Source organism: Bactrocera neohumeralis, chromosome 2, assembly GCF_024586455.1.
Source record: "Bactrocera neohumeralis isolate Rockhampton chromosome 2, APGP_CSIRO_Bneo_wtdbg2-racon-allhic-juicebox.fasta_v2, whole genome shotgun sequence".
In the NCBI taxonomy this organism is placed as follows: Eukaryota; Metazoa; Arthropoda; class Insecta; order Diptera; family Tephritidae; genus Bactrocera; species Bactrocera neohumeralis.
This window is the reverse complement of record NC_065919.1, coordinates 53,290,341-53,310,986: the sequence shown is the minus strand read 5'-3', so window position 1 is coordinate 53,310,986 and position 20,646 is coordinate 53,290,341. Positions and strand designations below refer to the sequence as shown.

The window sequence follows — 20,646 nt, the reverse complement described above, 5'->3', positions numbered from 1 at the left end:
CAACGTCAACTCATCAGTTGTTGTCATCGTCCAAGCCTCTGCACCATATAGCACGACGGGAATTATTAGTGACTTATAGAGTTTGGTTTTTGTTCGTCGAGAGAGGACTTTCCTACTCAGTTCGAAGTAGCACCTGCTGGCAAGAGTTATCCTGCGTTGGATTTCCAGACTGACATTGTTGGTGGTGTTTATGCTGGTTCCAAGATAGACGAAATTATCTACAACTTCAAAGTTATGACTGTCAACAGTGACGTGAGTGCCAAGTTGCGAGTGCGACGACTGTTTGTTTGATAACAGGAGATATTTCGTCTTGCCCTCGTTCACTGCCAGACCCATTTGCTTTGTTGTCTGGACGTGGTCTATTCGGTCGAATATTATGCAATAATGAATACTTGGTTTGAATATGGGTGATGGTGTTGCGAATAGTACGCTCAGTAGATCGATTATGTTGACCATAAGTTGAGCGAAGCCCGCGAAAGACATTCTTTACAGAAAGTAAGTTTTCGTAATGAAGTTGAACGATTTATAAACGATGCTCAGGTGTAAGTCTTTCCCTGATGAAATGCCAAACGAAACTGAACAAAAATAACATGACAGCTTGACACGACTCACGCATGATCTGTCAAAATTGAAAAAATTATCTTTCCTTGGATCACCCGTTATTAAGTGTTGTTGATAAACTGGCTCATCTTCTTTTGTCAATATACGCCGCTTACTATTTGTAAAAGATCAAACCAATTTATTTTTGAAATTGCAAAGACTAGTACAAAAGTGCACAATTTAATACTTACATAAGGTATATCTATCTTTATAGCCTGAACAAGGTAAGTATATTAAGTTTGCCGCGAAGTTTATAACACACAGCAGGCAACCGCGCAAACAGTTAAAAGTATATATAGCATTGATCAGCGTGACGAGCTGGGTCGATTTTGACATGTCCGTCTGTCTGTAAATGCGTGAACCAGACCTCCAGTTTTTGAAATATCGACTTGAAAGCTTTCAGACGTCTCTTTCTACACAAGAAGCTACTAATTTGCCAGAATCGTCCACTTTAGCATATAGCTGCCAAACAAACTGACCTATCAAAATCGAATTCTTGTATGGAAAACTTTTCTTATTCGCCTGGTTATCTTGACGAAATTTGGCATACATACAAGTAAATTATTGTATATGGCAGCGCTACAATCTTCGAATATAATGTTCGGATCGAACCACTATAGCATACAACTGCCATATACACTGACCGATCAAAACCATAATAAAGATCTTTTTATACCTTTTTATGCTATATGAAATGCACCTGTGAAGGCTATTATCTGATATACGTGCAACCGCAGTTAATGTTTTATTTTGTTAAAATATTTTTAGGTGCGCTTTGGCTGGGAAATATTGTACGTTGTACATACATATATATAAACAAAAGCTTGACATTTTCGAAGTCACGTTTTGCACAGTTATGCGCCCAGCAAGTAAAATCAATAAAACAAAAATTTGCAGAAGATATTATAAATCATTGGTTACGAATAATTACAGGGTGTGCCGTATTCATTGGAAATTGAGAAAATTTAACAAGTTATCGATATCCATAAAATTATGAGTTTTTTAATTGAGTTACGTGTATTACAATTTATTTCAACTAGTTTTTAATACTTTTTCAATCCAGTGTTCTTAACATATCTTAAAACATATTAAGACTGTGTTTCGCTTCTCATTTTGAAGCAGTTTTGATAGTAAGCAAATTTGGGCACGAATATTTCTCTGAAGTTCATAAAAGATCTGTGAGTTGTAGGTATACACTTTGAATAGACAGGTCTGCAGAGATTCACGAAACTTTATTCATATCTAGTGACCACTCGTCGTTCTCCAAGCATTAGGCATAGTTTTCAAACAGTTTTGATACCATGTGGCCAAAAAGTTTTTCCGGACAAGCTTATGTCAATATTTTCTTCTTAACGATGGACACTGTATTCATTTAAGCAATTCCTCAATTCGAAACACCAAGTAGTAGGTATTGCATTGTTTTATTTCAGAAGCGAAAACAGTACTTGGTCTTTCCCCCTACCTATTTCTATTAGCAGCTGAAGCCGCATTGTTTGATTTCAGACATGTAGCCTTTATTTGCACTCATTCTTACTAAAATCCTCATCCTAATATTCACATTTTATATAATTTTCCTTTTACGTACAGACCCTTTAATCTTTCACATTTTATGATAAGCATTCTTTGAGCCACCTATTAGATGTTATCATCGTTCACGCTTCAGAAGTTTATGATATAAAACTTTTGTTCGATAATAATACTATTTTTCCATCTGCAATGAATTTGCGTTTAGAGATTTATTTTAAATACATATAGATACATTATAATTTTGACATGATCTATGATATATTAATGGCAACGGCTAGCTCGAAACTCAAGATCATAGGCATAGATTTGATAATCTACCATACATGTGAGGTACTGTTACTGTAAAATCAGTATCCCTGCCGAGAAATGTCATATTCTCTTAACCAGCTTAAAAGTAATATTTAAAAATATTTTGTTGATTCTTGTCCCATTGAAAAATGGGATGAAAAATAATTGTGGGTTTGCTCTGTGATCCTATATGTCACATATAATTACAAGGGTCCAGCACTCTGAATAATTCAAGAAGTTTGTGAGCAACTCAAGGATATCATCTACTACTAGGCTCCATAGCAAGGGAGATAGGATCCCACCCTTCCTTCTTATACCAAGAAAGGGTATAAAAAGATTTTAATCTTGATTTTGGTCGATCAGTTTGTATGGTTTGTATACACTGTAGTGGATCCGATATCAACCGTTCCCACAAATGAGCTGGTTAGAGAGAAAAGAATGTCTGCCAAATTTCTGTTTCAGGACTAGCTCGTATGTATGTATATATGGAGGGCCTAAGAACAGAAGGACATTCTAAATACTGATCAATTATAAATATAACTATAAGTACTTAAATTTAATATACCCTGTTCAGGGTATACAAAAGTGAAATGTGGCAAGCAATGGCAAAGCTTTGAACACCAATCGAGCTCAGCTCAAAACTAGTAGACCACCTTTTTTGGCGCACACAAATAAAATATCAAGATGAAGATAGCAAAAAATATATCCAATTGAACCGCCTACACTTTTTAATTCATTTCATTTTCTTTTATCGATACTTATGTAGATACTTTTAGAAGCGTGAGAAAATTTAAAAAGCTATCAAAAATTTATAAAACCTAGCACATTTAAACACAATCGCTGAGTAATTGAGTGCAATTTAAGCTTAAACGTGTAACTTAAATGAGCAGCTTGTGCATTTTCTGGAATAAACTAGATTGCCTAAGTAAAAATAAGCTAATTAGCACTTCATTAAAGTAAAAATAAAATTAATAATAAAATTATAAATAAATAATTAACAAATAAAGCTGAATTTGTAAAGTCGTGAACCAGTTTTTAACGCAAAGTTTGCGTTTCGGTACAAAATAATAAACAACAACAAGAATTACGCTAATTGAAAAAAGTTAATTAGTTCAACAAACCGTTATATCTAGGCAGAAGCTTGCATAAATAAATCACATAAAATTAAATTTGTGTTGTTGTTATTGTTGCTGCTGTAATGCATTGTTTTGAGGTGATTAAATGGGGTAAAACAAGCATATATGTATGTCTTTTACATACATATGTATGTATATATGTACATAGTACATAGGTATAAATTTTAAAATTCATAGAATTGTATTTACGAAATGTAAATTTTGTCCAAACAATTACAATTTCAATTTTATTTTTTTTATTTATTTTTTACAATTTCTGTTCCGCTATTTTGAACTGTTCATGGCGCTCTATTGTGTGCCAGCTGTGGCTGCTTAATTTGCATCTCAAAAGCCGCCTTATATGGCTTACCATATGCGCACACATACACACGTACAAATACAATAGCATATATGTATGCATGTATGTGTGTGTTAGCCCGGCTTATGGCTTTTGGCTGGCTGCTGGGTTAAAAATAAAAGTCGAAATAGGTTACCCTCAGTTCATTCACTCGCCCGTACATGCAGTTAACGGTTAAAAACACATTTATATAATGTGGCTGTTGAACTTTGATGTCAATGCTAACAATGGTCCAACCGAAACGGTATCATGTCGACTAGCCTTCCTCATCCGCTGGGATTACTTCGTAACTTTTATCATTTATAATATAGTATGCTGCAAACTATGATTCTGAACAGCTGATTTTGTATTAGAAGCGATAGCGTTCTCATTAGGAGAAACCTTGGAGAGCGACGAATCGAGCAAATAACTGCTATAAATAATATAGTTTCAAATGAACATATAGTGATAATTACATACATATACCACTTTAAATTATTTTATGTTGAGGCGACAGGAAAATTTTGTTGTTGATATCACAGGAACACAGGAATAAACAACTATATGGATGGGTCCATATAGACAATCGAGTGGGATGTGGTGCTATATTCAGCAAATTAAGATGCCAAAATCGCCTTCCGTCTACCGTTCCGTTATCTGACAGACAATGTAAGCGTAGATCACAACAATTAAAAAAACCTTCTTGTTTTGTCGAAGAGTGCACTCACAACAAGGAATATGTATACTTCCACAGGAAGCCAAACGGATTTGCAATCACTAAAGTCCCTAAGGGTCTCAACAAAGATAGTGAAAGAATGCTTTGATCTCTTAATGGATCTAATATACTATATCACGATAAACCCGCAAGGAATTCCGAACATAGCGATATTACTAGTAACTGTGAAGCAGATGAACTAGCCAGAGTAGGCACCACCGTACAATTCGGAAAATAAGTAATTATTTGCATCCGCGTATTTATAGATATTTAATCGACAAATATGTTATAAATATAGCTAAGTCTAGGGGAGTTAGTGAATAGAAGATGGCCGCATATACCGACTAATTAAATTCAAAAGCAATGACATAAGACGTGTAGTAAGAAAGCTAACAGCTCACTATGTAATGGCAAACATGCCATCAGACTGGGATCAGCATTCAACGACTATTGTAGAAGCTGTCAGAAAGTAGAAGAATAGAAGACTATTGAACATCTTCTGTGCGATTGCAAAGCTTTGTATAGGAGAAGAATCGCAACTATCGTTCGAGGGTTTCTTGACGATGTTATGAAAGTTGCAGGAATACAACTTTTTCTATTATGCAGGGGATCAGACAGGATATAAGAGAGTGAGAACAATATAGAACCGGTGGTTTCACAATTTGTCTCTTAAAAGCCTAGGTACGTCGTCAGACATCCACACTACACATTTTTTGTCAAGAGCACAGTTTAAAGGTGGGAAAAATAAGTGATGAACGAAACAAGTAGCTGCCATAAATTAAATAGACTGCAATATTCAAATAGTAATAGAATATAAGTATAGAGGTTATACCACCTTAAAAAATATTGAAATACTCTTTTGCTATATTTTAATAATATTATTTCATTATGCTTTCAAATGTAATTTTTTGGACAAGAAAGTTCTTTGCTTTACGTTATGTTTGAAGCGTTCAAAGAAATATTTTATCAAAATGTGCTGTTTTTATTTGTAAAAGTTCTATATAAATACTTAGAAATTCAATTATATTAATTCATAAATATTTTAATAGAAAATAATAGAGCATTTTATGTTAAAACGATTTTCGAAGCCTCGAAGACACTAGAAAAGCATCGCCTGTCTCAAAAAGTATACAATCTTCACAAAAAATGTTTTTTTTTTTTTAATTTCGAGTACCTTTTACTATTTAAGAAACTTTATCCTTTCAGATTTATATAAGAACCCCAGACAGTTATAGCCAAAGGCTGAAAATATCTCGGATTGACAATGAAAACACTGTTTTTGTTTTTTTTTTTCATTGAAAATATGGCTTTATTCTTCGACATTATCTCCATCTAGAGTAATTATTTTGTTGTAACGCGTTTGTTTTGAGTCTATGAAAAAGAAAGTAATCGCTGATGCAAAAATCTGGCAAAAAGATGAGTGGAGGATGATTTGTTTTTTGAATTACACATACATACATATATGTATATAATTATTCTGTCAATTTTCCCATCTGGAAACAATGTTTTATCAATACACTTTTCTTCAACGCAATTTTTCTATTAAAAAAACATAGTCGAGGTAAAATCACTTTGAGACCAATTACTTGAGAACGATCGATCTAGTTAAGGTACTTTAGTACTCTAAAGCAAGGATAGATGTTTTTCCCCCGTGGTGCTATCTTGATTAGGCCCAAAATTTTCCATAGCTATAATAACTAACCAATCAAGTAATGTAAATAATAGACCAAATTAATATACTATTGCATTAACGATTTAATCGAAAGCCGTTATTTAGTTCTTCACGAGCTACTTTATTACCTAACTTCAAAAGTTCTCTAAAATATACGTTCTAAAAAGGTTTCTTCTTCTTCTTAAAATAAACGTTCTAAAAAGGTTTGCGGCGTTATTTAAATATAAAGTCGTTGACAGCAACTGATTTATCAGCTATAAAAGTAAGTATAACCATAAAATCTATCACATATGAATAGGTATAAGGGTTATTGCCGTTAATCAGAATTAAGAATGAAGAGTTTATTCTGTTGTTAAGTTCTTTTTAATGATTTCAATCAAGCGCATGTCTTTGAGAAAGCTGAAAGCCATTACAAAACATCAAACTCATCAAAGGCATTGCCATCAAACAAGACAGTTAAATTGGTTCTTAGAAAGCAATGTTAATAAGTTAAGATATGTCTTTTTGATTAAGAATGAACAGTTAACCTAGACATTTTATTTATGTTTATAGGTATTAGAAAGTCGTTGATTTAAGTGAATGATAAAGAGTATGATGGAGTTACGTGACTGAAGGCATGTAGAAAAATAAATATATATCGCATATAAGTGTTTGTGTATGATTTTTTACCGACTAAATTAACATACAAATAATTTTTCTAACAAAACTTAAAAAATAAATATTTTCTAGTTAAATTTGCAGCTAATTTTTTTTTCAGAAATATTTCTCTCTATTTTTTATCGTTAAAACTCGTTTCAATAATTTACGTCTTTCTGATATTCTGATCTATGATCTGAATTTGACGAATTTATTAGCAGTTAGCTATTTTTATTTATGTTCACAAAACGGTATATTATATTTTAATGTTTGAAGAACATTTTATGCGCATTTATATTCTAAAAATACAAATAAGTTTTTATCTCATGAGTCACATCTATTGGCATAGCAGTTTCCCCAGCATTGTTTTGCTATATTTTATACCTAATTGAGTGCACTGTATTTTTTATAGTCATTTAATAGAGCAACAAAACAACTTCATAATCTTTATGTTAAATGAGGTGAGTTTCATTAATAATAGTAATCAGGTGGAAGCAATTGCCGCTGATGTGATTAATTTAAATTCGTTAAAGAAGATGTACATATATCTTAAAGCTTTGAAGTGCCTTCTAAATACAAAGTAATTTGGTTTCTTCCTCTACAACCATTATTTTTTTACAATGCTAAATATCGAAATACTTATTGTTAAACGCTTTTTAAGATGGTAAAGTTAATCGGAGCATTTTGGTATGTGTGATATGGTAGGCCATTCCACTCGAAGCGAAAATCATTAGTTTCAATGTCCAATAGGTGTACGTAACTGGGACTAGAATTAGAACAACAATTTGAATATTTCGAAGACAAAGGATCACTTCTATGCAACCACGAATCAATCTTTCATAATTTACTTCTGTATGTTTGTCTTTATAGTTTCTAGATTTGGATATTCTAGCTTAAGTGCTAGTGGTATTTAAGGGGTTCCTTGAGTTTCCTCGAGAAAAAAAGACATATTTTCAATAATTATTATTCTTGGTGAAAACTTGTCGACGTAAATTTTTTAAATAGTTGTAATGGTACAAAAATTCTCCGCTGAAAATTATATTTCGAAGACCTGTGTAAAATTTAATAGAGGTCGGTTGAGTAATGCGCGAAATATCTTTGAAAACACATATTCGAAAGAAACATGTTCAAAGTTTTAAGTGATTACTTATATAGCTCAGCTCGAGTGCTCAACTTTTCTAGGCTGTATCTACAAAATTATTAGTCGGATCTATTCAAGCATTTAAGACAATATTCTAGATATGCAATTGAATTAAATGAGACAATAAAACACATCCATTTTTTGAAGCCGTGAAGGCCGTGTAACCCCTTATTTGAGAAAGATAGGCTCCTGAATGAAAAATTTAAAAAAATTCCCATTATTTTCGAGCTCGCTACTAAAGCAATAACAATTATAGAGGAAAGTTCAAAGATCAAATATGCTGTTATTAAGGCAATAATATTTTTCCTTCGCCGGTTTAATAAGACCTATTCGAACCAAATACATATGTATGTCTGGTTATCCTAAACTTAGATATGGAGTTCGAACTTTTCTTAACTGGAATTGTGTATTCTGCGGTTCTAATTAGGTAGAAAATCTTCCAGTCTTGGCTATCTATACTTATTTGAACCTTAGTGCGAGAAAGTTTTAACTTCTTCATATATTTTACTCTTATTTGTTCCTAGGCTCTACGCTTAAAAGTCTTCATGTCTCGAATAAATTGATTTTAAAACTCTTATTCCAAATAAGAACTCTCGAGCTTGATGTTGGTTCAACCATACAAAAGACATGATATTTCAATTAATTTTTTGATGTACAATAGAAACAATTTATTTGCTGTTGTTTTCGATATTTTTATGGCCTTCAGTTCCAGATTTTCAACTAAAGTGGGAGAAATTTGCTGGTTTATTTCTTGTCAATGTCAAAGTCTAGTTTATAGCTATTTTATAGCATTTCCATTTAGCTTCAACTAGATTGATTTTAATTAAACGCGTTTTCAGTTAATTGTATATTCCTTATATAACAACATTTTAAGTTGTTTTTAGCGGTTCTTAAGCTATTTAAATTATGCTTAGAACAAAAGGCGTTTATAGATGGGTGTGAAATACATTATTCATATAAATTTATGATCACTTTATGCGTATAAATACATGTAGATATATTTAAAAATATATTTTTTGCTTTCACCAAAATATGAATTAGCGCCAAAACCTGTACAAACAATATTCTCAGCCTTAAATGACAAAAATATTAAAATAAAAAGTAAGATTTTCAAGTTGAATGTCTCGTCTGTATAATTTTTCCATCCTATTTTTGATAAATTGATTGAAATGCAATGTCATTACAATCATTATACGATTTCGAAATATAATTGACGTTAAAAAATGTCTGAGTGCACAAACAATTTACTTACAACCATCATTATACTCAACTCCCTGGTTTCAACGCGACAAATCGTGTCGATGAAGCAATAAGCTTTGAAACTTTAATGCACGATTTGCAGTAAGCATCATTAATGAAAACATTCACAACAATTTTTTTTATTAAAGTTCACATTTTTTGTTTCAGCAAGCCCTTACACCTTTAGGAGTACGTATTTTTATTCACCACCGAAATGATGTATCCCAAACAAGGAGGCGTGGTGCTAACACACTTGACGAAACTTTTGTCAATATGCTTCGTGCTCTGTACACTGACAATCCGTTGCACCAATTCCGAAGTGTACACGGCGTTGGCAGAGATGGAAGAACTACTTGAGACTGAGTCGGTATTAATAACTAGTTTAGATGGTTATCTTAAAGTGCAACAACAAAAGTTGGACTACCTCAAAAAGTGAGTATGGAAATATTCTATAAACATTCCAACACACATAATTGTATAATTTATTCAAAACTACAAAATAAGTATATGTGTGTGTGTAGATACGTTTTAGTTATTTATCTTCCGAAATAAATCAGAGCAAAAAACTAAACGATTCATTTTTCGACAATATAATTAATTTAATGTGATAATTAATTGCATAATAATCATAAAAAATGCTAAAAACTTCAACGCGAGCACCTGCTATACAAACATATACATACATACAATTATCGAAACGTATAAACTGTCATAATAGACAATGACACAGCTTAAATGACGAGAGCATACATTTTCGGAGTCACTAATATGTAGCTGCAAACAATTATTTTTTAATTATAACCAATTTGTTAAATAGACAAGCGCTTTGGTTCTGACAAATTGTTGGAGCAATAAAATTATTTGAGATCTAGTAGAGTTATAAAAAAATTGTATAAAGCACAGTGGAAAAATAATTAAAAATTTAAAAATATTTAAGAATGATTTATTATTTATACATATATATATATATATCAGTTATATATGTACTTATATATGTATTTAAATTTGGAGGAAAGCTACTATTCGGCAAGGCACTCCTTTATAGTTTGAATGACAAAAAAGTACTCGGAAGTTGTAAATAGAAAATATTTAATTATTCATCAATGTTTATTTTGTCGGCTTCAAAAAAATCGCCACCAAATGTAATACACGTATGCCAACGATTTTTCCAGTCCTCGAAAGCACTTTTTGGGATGGCCTTCAGCTCCTTCAGCGAATTTTGTTTTATCTCTTCGGAAATCGGGTTCCATTTCGCTGATTATTGACTCATAACTCATCGGCAGTTATAATGCTCCGCATGAATGTGGGTTCGGAATTCACACTGTGCTGTTTTTGAACAAATCAGTTTATGGGGACGAGTCGAGCAAGAAGTGTTTCATACCAAAACAAGAAAAAACGTTAACTTCGGTTGCACCGAAGCTAAATACCCTTCACAGGAGCATTTCTGTTAGTAACTATGTGTTCAGTTTGTATGGCAGCTATATGCTATAGTCAACCGATCTGAACATTTTCTTCGGAGATTACATAGTTGCTTTAGAAAATAACATATACCATATTTCGTGAATATATCTTGTCAAATGTGAAAGTTTTCCATACAAGCATTTGATTCCGATCGTTCAGTTTGTATGGCAGCTATATGTTATAGTGGTCCGATATCGGCCGTTCCGACAAATGAACAGCTTCTTGAAGAGAAAATGACGTTTGCAAAATTTCAAAACGATATCTTAAAAACTGAGGGACTAGTTCGTATATATACAGACAGACAGACGGACGGACAGACAGACGGACATGGCTAAATCGACTCAGCTCGACATACTGATCATTTATATATATATTCCTTCTGGGTGTTACAAACTTCGTGACAAGCTTAATATACCCTGTTCAGGGTATAAATATACACCAAAATCATTCGAACAGTCAAGCGAGAGATGCAGGCTCTCTTGCCATTTCTCTAACACTTGGCTGACGATTTTCAAGCACTATATCCTTCACTTTTTTTTAATATTTTCATCAGTTGAAGAGGTCAAAGGTCGTCCAGAACGAGGCATGTCTTCAACGATCTTTTAACCGTCTTTGAAGGCCTTGTACCACCCGTATGCTTGTGTTTTTGATACAACTGAATCTCCTTAAGCCTTTTCCAATATGCGCAACGATTCGTCGCAGGAAATTTGGTTAGAAATACAAAATTTGAGACTAATTCTTTCTAAGATATTTTTATTCATTGTAAAAATCGCTGAGGTGTACCAACTTAAGTAGCTACTGTTGTTGACATATCGCGCTCCTATTTGGCAATGTAATTAAGGACAGTTCTACCTACTTAGCAAAATACATTTTTTTTTAATATCATTTACTCGGGGAATTTAATTACAATTTCGGGGGTATTTTTTGTCCTAACGTATGTAGGTTAGCTTAAAAGGGGATCCCAAAATTGACAAAGGTCCTTGAGCTTGCCAAAAATATCAACTGAAATCAATTCCGGCTATTTTGTCAAATGCATCCGACTAAGCTCACGCGAAGTCCAGAGGTACAGCGCTAGAGCACAAGAGGACAACGGAGACCCAACTTCTTCCCAACCCCAAGTAAACGAGACATGAGTTCTCATCAACTTAGCAGTTTCTAGCGATTTCACTCGCTTTGATCAGGCACCCAGACGAAATTGGTACTAAAATAACGCGATGTTACGGATAGTGAGGTTAAATACTTCTTAAAGGGCTATACCAGTGTGACGCATGAAAAATTTAGCGATTTTCGTGAATTTTTTTAAAAGAAAGTCTATGGACGTAATAAAGTATATTTTTAGCTATATTATTAAATTTTTTTTTTTTATAAAAATATTGAAAAATAATTTGAATTTGTGCTGATATCCAAAATGCCCCGGATAAAAAAGGCAATGTACAAAATGTCCAGGACAAGTTCAAACGTACACAAATAATAAGATCCATTGAAACTTAGATTTTGAATAGATACTTATTTATTCATTTTCAACAACTATGAAAGCAAATAACGCAACGATCGTTGAGGGGCCTCACGCCCTATCTGTCTAAAACAGTTTGGAAAGAACCAATAGAAGTTGTCGAGTGTTTTTCACCGGTAGATCTCGTATTTAATACGTAGTTATCGGCTCCTGTAATAGTATTTTACTAAATAACAAGGGTAATCTATATTAATATAGATATTAAACTATACATAGATCCCAAATTAAACTGGCTTAACGTGGCAATATACCTCGCTAAGAGAAAAAGCTGTTTCAAAATATCTTGAGTCGCAGTGAGCCAAGCGTGGATGCCGTAATAAAATTTAATTCTAGCAAATTGATATGATTGTCAGATTAATTGAAGCTTTTCGGGACTCTGTTTCAGCGCTCCGACGTTCAAAATGAATGGCAATAATTAAACAAAGTGCAGCATTCGGTATCTTGATCTCAAGAATTCAGATGAAAATGAACTTTAATACTAGTATAAGAAGTTCTTTCGGAATTAGCAGAGAACCCTTTCAAAGCACATCCGGTCTGTGTCACAATACTCAAATCATATATGATTATCTGTACCAATGTTTTTAAATTGAGTTTCCCATATAAGTGTTAACACCCTGCAGGAAAATTCATGCAAACGAAATTGTTTAGCTTCCAATCTACCGAGATCCATTCCTAGTGCACATTCTTACACTTTACATCTTTAAGACTGCGATATTCTAAGAAATTACCATTGACATCTTTCAATATCTCTGAGCTAATTTGAAATTATCAAACATTCGCCGATGGACAAATGAAAATACTCATGTTCGGACCTCATACCATAAGCGGCTTCATATCTTCGGGATTCTCAAATTACTTAAGAAAACCATAAGCGGAAAAAGCTTTGAGTTTAGGAAATACTTAATTTTTGAATAACCCTTGTATATCCTCGTACAACCTTTTCCTTTAGTTTCGAATATTATTCTAAATTTTCAAACCCTGTTCAGACTCATACCAAGAAATGTAAAACACTTTAAAGCTTCCATAAACTATTTATAATTTGTTGAAACTGCGCTGGCTCCTGAACTAACAGATATGTGTCCGTTTGGTGGAGTTTTTCCTGCAGGGTATTTACATGCGCAGTAAAGTAGTCTCGCAACCACTTCCTCCTTAATAAAAGATTTCCTGTTGCTATGCACACACAACAAAAATATGTTTGTATGCAAGTTTCAATACTCCAAAGTCCTTTGTTGGCGCTGCAATTAAACACACAAGGACACAATTATTAAACCCAAGTGACGAGGGGGAATCAACTTCAGACAGCTGACAGCTGTTCACAAACTACGTTCGAGTCCTTGCTGATCCTGCCTGCTTGCTGCTCCAATGTGTTTGTGTTAATGATTATTTTTCAATATGCGCCCTGCCTCTGCTCGCTGCAGTTCAGCTCGCTGACTCCTTCGGCTCTCTCCGTGTCTACATGGTTGCTTCAGCGCAGCAGTTGTTTCTCCATGCATTGTCACTTACTTATTGATTGTTATTGTTGTTGCAACTACTAGTTTTGGCGCGTGCCTTCTGCCACAGCATAGGCGCTCTTTGTCTATATTTTCATATCAGTCGCCTTTGGTTTGATCTCCTTTTCTAACGGCTGCTTGATCCCGTCACACCTTTGCATTCAAGTGCTTACATCTGTATGTATGTGTGTATGCATGTGACTGCATCACATACAATAAATAAAACCAACATCTTCTGCTTCATTGTTGCACATTTCTTTGGTACGTGCCACATTTTGGCAACAACTGCACTGATGCGCTTTGCAACTTATTTATGCCGACTGCGAAGCAAAATCAACGAAAATAGCGTTGCAAAAGATTTACACAAGAGTTAAGCAAGATGTTATGGTCCAAAATCATATTACTTCACAGTATTTTCTAGAGCAAAATTTAAGAGAACTCTTATGGCTGTTTCACATACAACTTTTGTTTCGTTTTGCTTCAGACTTTTGCTTTGACAGAAAAGCTCTTTCACGTCGAAGTGAAGCAACGCAAAGTGAAACAAAATGCAATGACAAGCATCAGACCCTTTTTTATAAGAGAGAAAAAAGCTTTGTTTAAAATCTATATAAATTGTCAAATCAAGCCAGGAAAGCTTTAATTAAATGAGCCTTTATAAGAGAGATTATTGATTGTGTAATTTTCGTGCCGTTTTCCAACGATCTGATTACTCATATCTTGGTTGGATAATTCCCCGAGATTCTACACACAATATGTCCTAACGCTGTGCAATTAACGTTACTCCACACTAATGACACCACGAACAGCTGACAGATTATTTAATCAGAAGCTCAAGATTCGACATTGTTCTCCCAAAAGGTAACCGTTTTTTTCGAAACATTGTTCAAGACCCACCTATTTTCAATCTCACATTCGCATTCTACAACTTCTCCTGCAACATACTACTTGACTTGTAAGCTTACTGAAAATTTAAGAGTTAAATGATTTCAAGTTTCTAGATATAAAGCTAGAAGTCATTAATTTGCTTTGATAAAATTACCTGTATTAAACCGATTGCTAGATTAATTTTTGATAGGAAGATTATATCTTATAAATATATGTTTATAATATTACAGGTTCAATCGGCAGTATGGCTGGTTGTAATTTAACTTCTTAACGAGCTACACATACCTAGCTCTCCTCTCAAAATTCAGTAGAAAGAAATACTTTCCCGCTTTATGTGCCTCCGATATACGAATCCAATAAAAACATTATAGAATCATTTTAAAAACAAGAAAAAACGTTAACTTCGGTTGCACTGAAGATAAATACCCTTCACAGGTGCATTTCTGTTAGTAACTATGTGTTCAGTTTGTATGGAAGCTATATGCTATAGTTAACCGATCTGAACAATTTCTTCGGAGATTACATTGTTGCCTTCGAAAATAACATATATCAAATTTCGTTAATAAATCTTGTGAAATGTGAAAGTTGTCCATACAAGAACTTGATTCCGATCGTTCAGTTTGTATGGCAGCTATATGCTATAATTAACCGATCTGAACAATTTTTCAGAGATTACATTGTTGCTTTAGAAAATAATATATACCAAATTTCGTGAATATACATATCTTGTCAAATGTGAAAGTTGTCCATTCAAGAACTTGATTTCGATCGTTCAGTATGTATGGCAGCTATATGTTATAGTGGTCCGATATCGGCCGTTCCGACAAATGAGCAGCTTCTTGAAGAGAAAATGACGTTTCCAAAATTTCAAAACGATATCTTAAAAACTGAGGGACTAGTTCGTATATATACAGACAGACAGACAGACGGACAGACAGACGGACATGGCTAAATCGACTCAGCTCAACATACTGATCATTTATATATACATATACTTTATAGGGTCTCCGACGATTCCTTCTGGGTGTTACAAACTTCGTGACAAACTTAATATACCCTGTTCAGGATATAACAAGCTTGAGATGTATTTTCAGGTTGCATAGATTCATATTAAAACGTAGTTTGAGACATCTCATCTCATCATTTTCAGTTAGTTGAAACAAGTGAACTCAAGACATTTGCAAATTGAAGCATGAAATCATATTTTCCATGAGCGCGAGTCCACCACAGGATGGTAGTATAATTCACTTTGGAATCAGATGCAAATTCCGAACATCCCCTGAATCCAAGAATATATCCTTTTAGTATCTTTAACCCAATAAAGCCAGAGTCAGTAGTCAGTCCACTATCCAACACAGTCTCTATTTCTCATTTCGGTAAATTATTTATATATTGGCTGTCTGCTATTCGTCATTTCTCTGCTCGCTTCTGCTCTCTTGTCAAAAAATTGTATGTAAAAGCAACAGTAAAGTTTTCGACTTTAATTCGTAAAAGAGAGTAGGCGGATACCTCATCAAAGTGGTACGAGTATATCTTATTCAATGCTGCCAAGTTTTGTTTAGCATATTTCAAATCAGTCTTACTTCTGTGAATGGTTCAAATGAAAAATGTAAAAACAAAATTTATTTCTTCTTTGTTGTAATTTTAAAACTCAAGACTTCAAATTATTTTCCGCTAAGAGCGTATGTTGGGCGCAGGGTTGCATACAAGTATTGCCCGTTTGTTTGAACAACATATAAGTACATATGCCTTAAATCGGTGAGGACTAGTGCCTGGCAAATCGAAGACAGCTTCTACATACATACATATGTACATATGTATGTATATGGTTCGTACTGGTCAATTATACTTCAGTACACCTCAACAGATGGGTTATTTATACAGTGTTAGGATTGTTCTTGAAAATAGCTAGCTTAGATGGCTGATCTAGACAGATTGTTCGACGATTGCTATATGTAGTACTTCGTGAAGTCATAGGATAGAAGAACTCCCGTGTTCGAATTTATAAATTAACAAAACGCTTTGTAGACAATACAAATTTGCATAGTTTGATGGGATGTCGGAAGGTGTACGTCAAATAGTTAAGTCTAGACCTCTCAAAGAAGGGACAGGCAAGAAGGAAGTGTTGAGTTGTTTCCGCATCATCTTCTTCCATACAGCTTTCGCAGATGGCGTCCGGTAAGATTCTCAAATGTTTTTTTTTTTTTGAAAACAGTACTTGTTGCTAAAAATCTGTGGTTTATGATCATCATCATGATCTTTCTGTGGATTCAACAGGCAGGCTATAATTGTGGGCTATAAGTATAGTACGAGTATATATGTACATATGTATGTATGTATATATAATACTTGCATAAAGGTATCTTAAATTATTCTAAATATTGGACATACAATACTTACATACATAAGTATGTACTATATGGATGTAAGTATGTTAATTCATAAACCGTTCGATAATAATGGCGTGGGATCGTGAGTATGCTCAAAATTTGTCAAATTTGACGTAAAACGACACTGATAGATTAAAAGGGTCAATAACCCATATACGTACATATATATCTCTAACATATGTATCTCTAAATATCGACATATTAGAAATAAATGTTGGTTTGTCATGAATGATATTTCGAAAACTTTCTCAAGGTATAATTTACCAACAACACACTCTCTATAAAAAATATAGTTAGATTTATGTTCAACACACAGATTTATTTGTGGGATTGTCATCACCCCACCGCCTAATGTGGCATTTATTAACTGTAAGTAATTCGACACCTCAGCAGTGTTGGTGGCTGCGCCAGCGTTAGCGGTAGCGCCTGCGCACGCTGATCAAATAACCGCATCGGTATCACTGGCTGACAATGCGCTGGCGTGAAACGGCTATTCGAATGATTTGCTATACATACACACACATGAATGTGAGTGTTTTTATTCAAATGTTTTTAGGTATATAAATACACATATACTTACGTTTCCACCCCTTGAGCGTTGGTAAACTGCGAGCGGGTAATAGAGTATAATATAAATATGTATATAGTATCTTATAAACGAACAAAACTTATAATATCCTGACGCTGAACAAAAAAAAAACAATTCAACGTTAGTAGGGTTTACACTCAAACAAACGTGTTTCTAGCAACAAATTGTAACGGTCGAATTTGTGTTTTTGTGAGGAGGGGATTTTGTATCAAAATAAGCTGCGAGTGGTTGTTCAAATATAGTACATACTTATGTATGTATTTATATGTGTGTACTATTATTATACCCTGAATAGGGTATATTAAATTTGTCACAAGTTTTTTTTTTTTTTTTAAATCAGAAACAAACCTCGGAGACCCTGTAAATTATATACATACATACATAAATGTTGAGCGTGACGAGCTGAGTCGAATTACTCATCATTTGACAGAAGTGTGGATATCGGACCACTAATCATACATGTAGCTGTCATATAAACTAACCTAATAAAACCAAGTTCTTGTTAGAAAAAAATTTTTTATTCGTGAAGGGTATTATAGTTTTCGCACAGCCGAGGTTAACGCTTTTTCTTGTATTTCTTATGTGTTTGCTTTATTAATTTTGATAGGTATATACTCGTAAGTAGTATATACTTATGTATATAAGTTCCGATATATGTACATATTTATATATTGTACCTGTACTGGCTATAACCGGGTAAATGGTGTCTACGCCAATTAAGAAGAAGAGGATCATGTTTTGTTGGTATAATTTGATAATAACCTTTGGGTTACTTGAATGAGTCGAAGAGTAAAAAGTTCACTTTAATTGTTTAAAATACAAGTACAATGTCCTCTTTCTCAAGACTCATGTTTCGACGGCTCGTTAAATGCAGGTTAAGTTAGGTTAAGAGGTCGATACTGACAGTGATCTAACTGAAGACTAACTGAGCTGATGATGTCGGTCCGTTGTGTTACCTAAAAACTCCTTTGTAATCGATCATAAGACCCTTACAAATCGACAAGGCGCTTTGAGCCTATCACAAATTTGTTTAAGTAGCCAATGTCAGTTTCGGTTATGTCTCTTGGTTCGCCGAAGGTAAGACTGCCGAGATGTTTCATTCTCGATCTTTCAAATGCTAAACAATGGAGGACAAAGTATTTGCATGTTTCCACTTCAACTTCTTCCATAAAACTTTGACAACTTGCGCCCGTTAAGATTTTTACCACATGAACGCCTATTGGACAATATTCAATTAGGAGCTCCAGCCAGCTCAATGCAGAATTTTTCAAGATTTTATAACTATCTTTAAACAAGCAATGGTTTTGCAGCTAAGATATGTAAAGATTAACTTTAAGAAATCATATCCAGCGCGTTAAGTTAGTGGCTGAATGACTGACTTCTCTATTGTTGGATATTTCGGGTAACGAATGCCGTAGACCTCAAGCTAGATACATATAAGTATATGTTTCGAAAAGAATATCACATGATCTTGGTGGCTAATCGACCGGCCCAAAACGTTAAATTATCTGTTCATCGAAGTAATCTATCAATAAATCCATTGATTTATGCGAAAAGTGAGAAGTGGCGCCGTCTTGTTGAAACCAAGTGTCGCCGAAACCACGAGCTTAAATTTCAGACATCAAATTGTTGGTAATCATGGCGCGATAACGGTCGCCATTGACGGTTACATTCTCATAGGCATCATTTTTAAAGAAATATGGACCGATGATTCCACCGGCCCAAACCAAACCAAACCGTTGTTTTTTCGGATGAAATGGCAGCTCTTGAACCTTTTCAGGTTGCTCTTCGTCCCAAACGCGACGATTTTGCCCGTCTACATACTCATTGAGCCAGAAATGGGCCTCAGCGCTGAACAAAATTTGGATCGAAAACATTGGTTCTTCTTGGAACTTTTCAAGAGTTCATAGAGTGATGTCGTCTGGGAAGGTCGAGCGGTTTCAATACTTGCACAAGCTGTATTTTGTACGCTTTCAACTTAACATCTCGACGTAAAATGGGCCAAGTCGTCCCATAAGCCAGTCCGAGTTGCTGCGAATGGCGCCAAATCGACTCTCCACGATCTTCAGTACACTCTCAGTTACGGCTGCTATATTTTCTACACTGCGTGCTGGACGTGATCTAATCGGTTGACTATTACTCGTTAAAGAATGTTGGTTTTCAAGTAATGGTAATGGTTAGTTGAACGAGTCGTAAACGTTGTTCAGGCGTAAGTCTTTCCATAATGAAATGCCAAACAGTACTGAACAAAAATAAAATGACAGCTTGACACGACTCACGTATGATCACACCCTTTATATTTTTGACATGAACAACGTTCCTAAAAGTAAATCAGTACCACAAAGAGAGGTCAAAACATTTCGGATCTTGCAATTATCTGATAATATAGTAACGGTTATCATCGACCGGGAACAGGGCTTGCCTAAATTTACATTTATGGGGCCCACGCTTTAGAGAACTTAAAAATAGCATTTTCCAAATAAAAACTCAAAATTTTAACCGGCTCGAAGGCTTCAACCTTAACTTTAAAAAACTATTACTACACAACTCGTTTTTCGAAAGCATACGCGTATTGGTCATTAACGTTAACGTTAACGGTGACAATGAAAATGCTTTTTATAAACGCCGGCTGCGCTTGCGCAAACAAAGCGTACACATGGCGACGCAAGCGCCGGGGGTGGAAGAGTGCTGGAGGGGACTGCTAGAAGAAAACGCATGTACATAAAAACTACCCTCTGGAATTATGTGTGTCGCACGAGTCATTGACATACAATAGCAAAAACATATACAAACTTATTAAGAAAATTATTTCACTGTAGTAAACGCATACAAACTTACATATGCATGTATGAGTGTGTGTGCAGAGTTGTGTTGGTAGACAGCAAGAGTCGATCCTAGCTGGTGCCACTGGCGGCGCACGTCAACTAACTGCTGGCAGGCAAGCAGCCGTTGCAGGAGCAGATGTTTCCAATTGAGACGAATATGCGCGCGCCAAAGCAAATGCCACGGCATTGTCCAAAAGAGTTTGTTGGTGTGCGCGAGTACACA

The 20,646-nt window shown here is 34.5% G+C and overlaps 1 protein-coding gene across 4 annotated transcripts in view; it reads left to right on the top strand.

Annotated features, from left to right (window-relative positions):
- The window catches only part of LOC126750832 (prolyl 4-hydroxylase subunit alpha-1), a 60,086-nt gene that overhangs the window by 29,160 nt on the left and 10,280 nt on the right, over positions 1-20,646 (top strand). For 3 of the 4 annotated variants that reach the window (XM_050460579.1, XM_050460577.1, XM_050460578.1), the window contains exon 2: positions 9,439-9,702. In XM_050460579.1, coding sequence (XP_050316536.1) covers positions 9,485-9,702 — 218 coding nt within the window. In that variant the 5' untranslated portion in view covers positions 9,439-9,484. Of the gene's footprint in view, positions 1-6,491; positions 6,517-9,438; positions 9,703-20,646 lie in introns of those variants that run through there. The other variant, XM_050460580.1, reaches the window with a different exon arrangement.